Raw genomic sequence first — 8258 nt, forward strand, 5'->3', positions numbered from 1 at the left:
CTTTCCCTCCCACCTCTCATCCCTGTTTAATGTTAAACTTCTTCTCATGCTCTTCCTCCCTACTCTGTTCTTAGTTACTCTCCTTATATCAAAGAAGACATTTGACATTTGTTTTTTAGGGATTGGCTAGCTTCACTTAGCATAATCTGCTCTAATGACATCCATTTCCCCACAAATTCTATGATTTTGTCATTTTTTAATGCAGAGTAATAGACCATTGTGTATAAATGCCACATTTGTTTTATCCATTCATCTATTGAAGGGCATCTAGGTTGGTTCCACAGTCTAGCTATTGTGAATTGTGCTGCTAAGAACATCGATGTAGCAGTGACCCTGTAGTATGCTCTTTTTAGGTCTTTGGGGAATAGACTGAGAAGGGGAATAGCTGGGTCAAATGGTGGTTCCATTCCCAGCTTTACAAGAAATCTCCATACTGCTTTTCAAATTGACCACACCAATTTGCAGTCCCACCACCAATGTACAAGTGTACCCTTTTCCCCACATCCTCGCCAGCACTTGTTGTTGTTTGACTTCATAATGGCTGCCAATCTGACTGGAGTGAGATGGTATCTTAGGGTGGTTTTGATTTGCATTTCTCTGACTGCTACAGATGGTGAGCATTTTTTCATGTACTTGTTGATTGATTGTACGTCCTCGTCTGAGAAGTGTCTGCTCAGGTCCTTGGCCCATTGGTTGATTGGATTATTTATTTTCTTATTGTTTAATTTTCAGATTATGTCTGGGTTAGAGATGCGTATTATTTTATTATTATTTTTGTAGTTCCCACAAAGATAGAATTTCTAGTGTCTGAATGACTGACTTATAGAGAAAATAAACTATTTTATTTTATTTTCCAGCCCAGTAAAATAAAGTAAAAAATGATGGACAGACAGAAAATCACTAAATTTTAGTTTTGTGAATTAAGAGCATAGTGCTCCTTCCCCCAGATTACTAAGTACTACCACCATCATTCAATATAAGAAGGAAAACTATAAAATCCATGTGCCTAAAAGGAATAGATCAAAGAGCAATCTTTAATACTGACTTCCTTTAATCTTAAGTAAAGATTTATTAAAGATTTATTTAATTTATTAATTAAAGATTTATTTTCTTCATTTCTCCATACTGGTGATAAGAATTTCATAAACTGTATCTGACCTGGAATCTTGCAAACTCCTTATCAGGTCATAAAAGGATTAGAGCTAAGTTACTCCAACAAAAAGCACTCCAAATACAGAGGTTTAATTAATATTACACATAATGGAAATTTTTTTTCCTGAAATGCCCTGGAGGCATTGCTTTGCCAGTGGGTTACTATATATTTTCTCTTATAGTTCTGTCCCCACTTGCTGGTCTAAGGGAGGTAGCTTCCACATTAATATTCCAGATAATAGTAAGGGAAGTGTGCAAGGTGAACTCAAGTAGGTTCATATTAAAGAAGTTGATCCAGAAGTTGTACCCATAACTTTCCTGGCATTGTTTTCATGGAGGCTACACTAAGAAATGTGATTTACAGTATGGTGGTCATATGTCCAATTAAAACTTGAGGTCAAAGTGGAATGTATATTGTCAGGTAGTCTATCAAAAAAGCTCCTCAGGCACTGTCATATGAATGAAGGGGAGTATCATGTTCTATCACTTTTCTTAAGCAGTATGTCTGGGAAGAAAGAGAACATTGTCTAATATAATTCTACATTAACATAGATGTCCACATGAAAATTTTCCTTACACCTATTTACACATCTCTTAACTGTATTTAATACATTTCTTAATTGTTAATTTGACTACAGTTCTTGATTTGACTTGAAGTTTTATATACATTCATTGTATTATATTCATGTATTTGTATTTCCTTATCATTCCTACTTCCCATTTATTTACAATGTTAAACCTTTTATCTAGTAAAATTCTTGGTAAATGATGAGTACCAATTTTGTGATCTTTTTTTGGAGGGTACTGGGGATTGAATTCAGGTCACTTGACCACTATCCCTGTTTTGTATTTTATTTAGAGACAGGGTCTCACTGAGTTGCTTAACACCTTGCTTTTGCTGAGGCTGGCTTTCAACTCAGGATCCTCCTGCCACAGCCTCCTGAGCCAATGGGATTATACTGTGTGCCACTATGCATGGCTTAGATGGTCTTTAAATGAATTGACAGAGCCCCTATTGATAAAGGCCAATATTTCTTTAGTTCTCTATACTCTCATATTATCCCACCTAACTCATGACTTTACTGAACATTTTTCTATTGATAGTGTTTTCTTCACTGCATTCTTTACATCTTTGTTTCTTAAAGTGTAGATCAGAGGGTTAAGGCTTGGTGTGATGACTGTGTAGAAGAGAGTAAAAAACTTTCCTTGTTCTTGGGATGTGGTATTCTGTGGCTTCATGTACATATAAATGGCTGTCCCATAAAATAGAGTTACTACTGTGAGGTGGGAACCACATGTATTGAGGACCTTTTTCCACCCTCCTGCTGACTTGATCCTCATCACAGCTCGAGTGATAACTCCATATGAAATGAGAATAAGTGATAGAGGTACTAGAAGAAATACTACTCCAAGAGTAAAGATAACAATCTCAATTACTCTTGAATAGACACAAGCCATCTTGATCAGTGCTGGCATTTCACAGAAAAAGTTATCCACCTCCCGGTTCCCACATCTTGGCAACTTCATAGTCAAAGAGCAAAGAATTAAGGCACTTCCAAGGCCACCCAGCCAGGAGGTCAGCACCATCTTCTGGCAAAGCTCAGGGTGCATTATTACTGTGTAGTGAAGGGGTTGACAGATAGCAGCATAGCGATCATAGGCCATTACAGCCAAGAGAAGACATTCTGTGGCTCCCAGGTCAAGGGCAAAGAAGAATTGGAGCACACACCCTCCATATGTAATAGATTTTTGGGGGCCCCATATATTTACCAGCATCTGGGGGATAATGCTAGCTGTATAACAGAGGTCCAAAAAAGACAAATTAGATAAGAAGAAATACATGGGGGTATGAAGCTGGGTGTCTAGATAAGTTACAAGAATGATGGTTGTGTTTCCTACCAGAGTCACAATATAGAAGATGAAGACAACCACAGAGATGATGCTTTCTAGTTGAGGTTGATCAGAAAACCCTAGAAGGATGAAGTCTGTTGTGGAACTTTCATTGATTATTTCCATTGTTCCTATGGAAGTAAAGGAAAAAAATGTCAGTTTCAGATAGAATTGAAAATGTATGTTGTTGTCATGTGTATTGAACCTCCTTATTTGTTTGCTTTTCGCATTTGGAATTTTTAACATTTCTTTTTGTTTAGTAGCCAGAGCTTCAACATGTTATATCTACAGTGAGTCTATTGATATATGTTAAACTCGTCATGCTGAATTTTAAATCACTGAGAAGGGCTAATAAACTATGCTACCCATGTTCCTGTGCATTTTCTTTAAGTAATAATTCCATAGTTATATAATTTCAAGATGGGAATGTATATTTGTGTAGCTATTCCTCTTGAAACTAAGATATAAGCATCACTTAATTGTGATACATCTTTCCCTTACTAAAGAAGTTGAGTTTGAGGTAGAAAGTTAAGTTACATATTTCCTTTGAATAAGCTCCACCATTTGTTATAGAATCATTTTACTTATTGCCTTCTAAATATCTACATCTCAAACAATATAATCGTAATCAAAATCATTGCTCACCTTCTCCTTTTTATATTTTCTTCTTCTTCAACATTGCTGGCATTGTAGTTATTGTATTGATTTTGGTGTTTGCTGAATTTTCATAGTAAGACAAAATGTAGATAAATTATCTCAAATTATAGGAGATAGGTTGAGCTAGGATATAGCAGGAACTATGTTAAACTCTTCAAATGTTTTGGTTGTAAAATGCACTGGTTTTTTTGGATTGCTTGCATTTGGGATGTTGTTTTAAAAACAACTAATTTTTAAAAATTGGTACATTATAATTGTACATAATAGTGGGATTCATTGTGATGTATGTTTATATGCACATATCATAACTTGGTCAGTTTTATTCCCCAGTACCTTTTCTTTCCCTACTCAAGACTTTCATCCTCTATTATTCTGGTCTCCCTTTATTTTCATGAGACAACCCCCATATTTCCATTTTCCTTTTTTCTCTTTAGTTTCCTCATATTTGAAAAAATTAAACCCTTGACTTTTATGAACCTGGATCATTTGCTTAGCATAATGTTGTCAAGTTTTATCCTTTTTTTCTGCACATAATTTCTGTTTTGTTTATGACTGAATAAAATTGTGTCCATAATCCTATACTTTCTTTATCAATTTATCTGTTGAGGGACATCTATTTTGATTCTATAATTTGGCTATTGTGAATAGTGCTGTGCTAAGCATGGGTATGCTTGTATCTCTACTGTGTGCTAACTTTATGTCTTTTGGGTAAATGCTGAGCAGTAGTATAAGTGAATCATCTGGTATATCCATTCCATTCCTAGTTTTTTTGAGGAATCTGATTTCCATAGTGGCTGTATTAGTTTGCATTTCCATCAACAATATATAAATGTTCCTCCCCAATCCCATATCCTTACTAGCATTTATTATTATTTGTATTCTTGATGGCTGCCATTCTAAATGTGGTGAGATTAAATCTCAGTGTAATTTTGAGTTGCATTTCCCATATTGCTAAAGATGAACATTTTTTCCATTTGACATTTGTATTTTTTCTTTTGAGAGGTATCTGTTTATTTTATTTGCCTATATGTTAATTTTTGATGTTTTTTGAGTTTTTTGATTTCTTTCAGTCCTGGCTATTGATCTTTTGTCAGAAGAGTAGCTGGCAAAGATTTTCTCCCATTCTGTAGGCTCCTTATGCACCCTTTTAATTGTTTCTTTAGCTCTGAAGAAGTTTTTTAATTTGATGCATCACACTTATTACTTCTATTGAAACTAACTGATTTTTCGCAAGGTGCTCAGAGAACACACTGGGGAAAGGATAGTATTTTCAATAAATAGTGCTTAAAAAATTGGATATACACATTCAGATAATAAAATTAGATCCTTATCACTCATCAGCTATTAAAAAAAGTCAACTCAGTATAGGTTAGAGACTTACCTAGACCTGCAACTATGAAATAACTAGAAGAAAAGATAGGGGAAACATTTCAGGACTTTGGAATGGGGAAATCCTTTTTTTTGGAAAAGACCCCAAAAGCACAGGGATAATAAATAAAAATAGGCAAATGTAGTCATATCAAACTAAGAATGTTCTGCATGTATACGAATCAATCGACTGCATGAAGAGACATTTATATCAAGGGAGAAGATATTTGCAAATTATGTATCTAACAAGGAATTAATAGCAATATTATGTAAGAACTCCAAAATTTCAGTAGCAAAAACACACAAAACTCCCAAATCTCAATATATAAAAATGGTCAGTTGACATAAAAAGACTTTTTTCAAAAGTATACATGTAAATGGTCAACAGGTATATGAAAAAATGCTCAATATCTTCAGTCAGGGAAACTCAAATAAAAACTACAGTGATGTATCCCCTCACCTCAGTAAGAATGGCTATTAAAAAGAGAATAATTGCTGGTGCAGTTTTGGTGAAAATGGAATCCTTGTAAACTGTAGGTGAATATGTAAATTAGTATAACCATTATGGAAAAAGTAAAGCTATTCCTCAAAATGGAAATCAGTATGTTGAAGAAATATCTGTGCTCCTATGATTATTGCAGCACTCTTTACAGTAGGTAAGAAATGGAGACAAGTTAAGTGTCCAACTAATGAATAGATTAAAAAAACATGATACATATATGCAATGGAAAGTTGATTAATGTTAGAAGTAAGAAGTCTGGTAAGCTATTGTAAAGAAGGGTAGGTAACAATAATGTACTGTATATCTTAAAAAGCTAGAAAAAAGTATAGTGAAAGTTTTCTCCATAAAAAATAGTAAATATTTGAGAAGATAAATATGTATAACCAGATTTAAACATTATATATTGCATACATGTATTGAAACATCATATGCTGTAACATTATTATGTAATTCATACATATTAGTTAAAATAAATTTAATTTACATGCAAAATTATTTTAAAGAAAAATTAAGTTGGGATGATGTTCGGAATATAAAGATTTATGAATTTTAAATTGGAACAAACCTAAGCCTGAATCTAGCCTTCTGTTCTGTACAGGAGATTTTTCCACAGAATATTCACACAGCAACTATTTTTTGCATATAAAGCAGTCTTTTTCCTTTAGTCACTGCCTCTTACTTATATTAAGGTCTAAAATGCTTCTTTGTAATATCCAGGCATTGCCTTTAAAAAAAACCTGAAAAGACCAAAGAGAATTAAATTCAATATGGGTTAATTAAAAGAAAACCAGTTTTAGTATAACATAAAACATGTATACAATGAACAACAGAAAACCAGTAAAAGCTTAATAATTTAGGTGAATATTCTTGCAACTCTCACCTGAGTTAAGAAATAGAATATTGCTAACTACCCCAGAAGTTTCTCTTTGTGCCTCATTGTAAATCATAACTCTTCCATGTCCCTGGAATTATCCACTTCCTTATAATCACCTCCTTGTGATTTAGTAGCTTAATTAGCTAAATGAACATGTAGGTGATGTTGTTTAGTTTGGTTTACATAAAAATCTTATATGTGTTTTAAATATGCTTTAATATTAGAATTTATAATCTACATACTCTCAGAATATTCTTTTTCTGAAAAATCACCATTTGTTCCTAATGCAGCATGATCTTTAATTACCATGGTTTTCTGTTGGTTCTCCATAAGACATACCAAGATTCACAATGCCTCAAATTAGTGTATTTAAAAGTAAGCACAATAATCCTCCAGATATGCAACACTACTGAAGAGAATAGTGAACATCTATGTTCTGAATACGTTTTCTGGAGTATTTGTTAGTTATTATTATTTTTTTTTGGATGAAGTTTCATTATATTGCTCATGCTGGCCTTAAGCTTTTGGGTTCAAGTGAAACTCTTGCCTCAGCCTGCCAAGAAGCCAGTACAACAGGCATGTACCACCATGCCACACTTGTACCAGGCATTCTTTTGGAAATGCTTCCAATCCAGGGATTATAATTGTGTAACTTTATGTTGTGAACTCAAAAATATTACCTTTCATTTATGCTCATTAGTATTTTCCATATTGATTTATGTCTTGGGTCTTAAATTTTAAAGTGACCATGATATTTAAAATGAGACTGAGAATACTAGAGTAGAATTGATAATAAAAAGAGGCATACTACATTTTAACTCCAACTGAGTTTTTCATTTTTCATGTATGGATGTCTTTTAGTTCCATAATATAAAACATATTTTTACTTTCTCCAGTGAATTTAAAATAAATGACTCCAAAATATTTAAGCCTAATTTGGATGTATATAATATTATTGAGAAAAAAATTAGAAATATGAAAGACCAAAAGTGGCTGAATGTTAAAAAAAATCCCTTTTAAATGAATCATTTATTAAATTATAAAGCAGGAGGTATATTGCTGTAGTCAAAGTTCAAAGAGAAAAAGACAATAGGTAAGATCCTAGACTCTGAATTCATCCCACCTATGTTTTCATTCCATGGATGTCAGACACTTCCTTAGTGTGTGAACCTGAGCAAGCTAATTAACTTCCATAAAGTTTGGTTTCCTCATATGTAAAATATTCATCCCAACAGCACCTGCTTTGTAGGATGGTGGTGAGGAGGATTAAATGACATACTAAGTATAAAACATTTAGCATAATTTTTAATGCATTCAGAAACTTCAAAGTACACTAACAGCTCTTATTGAAATTTAATCTCTACTGAGAGGACACCAATATATTTATATTCCATACACCTTTCACAATTTTGTTTTCATGCTGGACTGAGTTCTGTGCTATCTAGGATTTGTTTTTTTCTCTCCTGAATTTTTTTCTTCAGAGAATAATGGAGAATACTTACCAGAATCCAAAGATTAGAATGTATTTATATTTTCATGAGGGAACATTTCATAGCTGTCAAGTTTTCATGTAGTCCAAATAACTCTCTTCTCATTATGATGATTCTTCATTGCATTAATAATTCAGAAAAAAATTTGAAGTGTAGGTTACTGAACCTGAAAAATTAGATTAATCATGATTTTTGAAATGTTGATACACAATCCTACCTACATTTAAATGTTAATGGAAATCTCTATTTAATTTGAATTTTGGGAAAAAAACTAGATATGTCAATGGTACAAGAGTTGATGAATTAGTTTTAGCTAGATGTATTT

General features: G+C 33.1%; 1 protein-coding gene across 1 annotated transcript; it reads right to left on the reverse strand.

The window, feature by feature from the left end:
* Positions 1-2223: 2223 nt before the first annotated feature.
* Positions 2224-3168, reverse strand: LOC101955078 (putative olfactory receptor 2W6). Its single transcript, XM_005342596.2, has one exon. It carries the CDS (start codon positions 3166-3168, stop codon positions 2224-2226), a length of 945 nt encoding a protein of 314 aa, XP_005342653.2.
* Between the last annotated feature and the right edge of the window lie 5090 nt (positions 3169-8258).

This window comes from Ictidomys tridecemlineatus, chromosome 8 (assembly GCF_052094955.1).
Source record: "Ictidomys tridecemlineatus isolate mIctTri1 chromosome 8, mIctTri1.hap1, whole genome shotgun sequence".
Classification (NCBI taxonomy): domain Eukaryota; kingdom Metazoa; phylum Chordata; class Mammalia; order Rodentia; family Sciuridae; genus Ictidomys; species Ictidomys tridecemlineatus.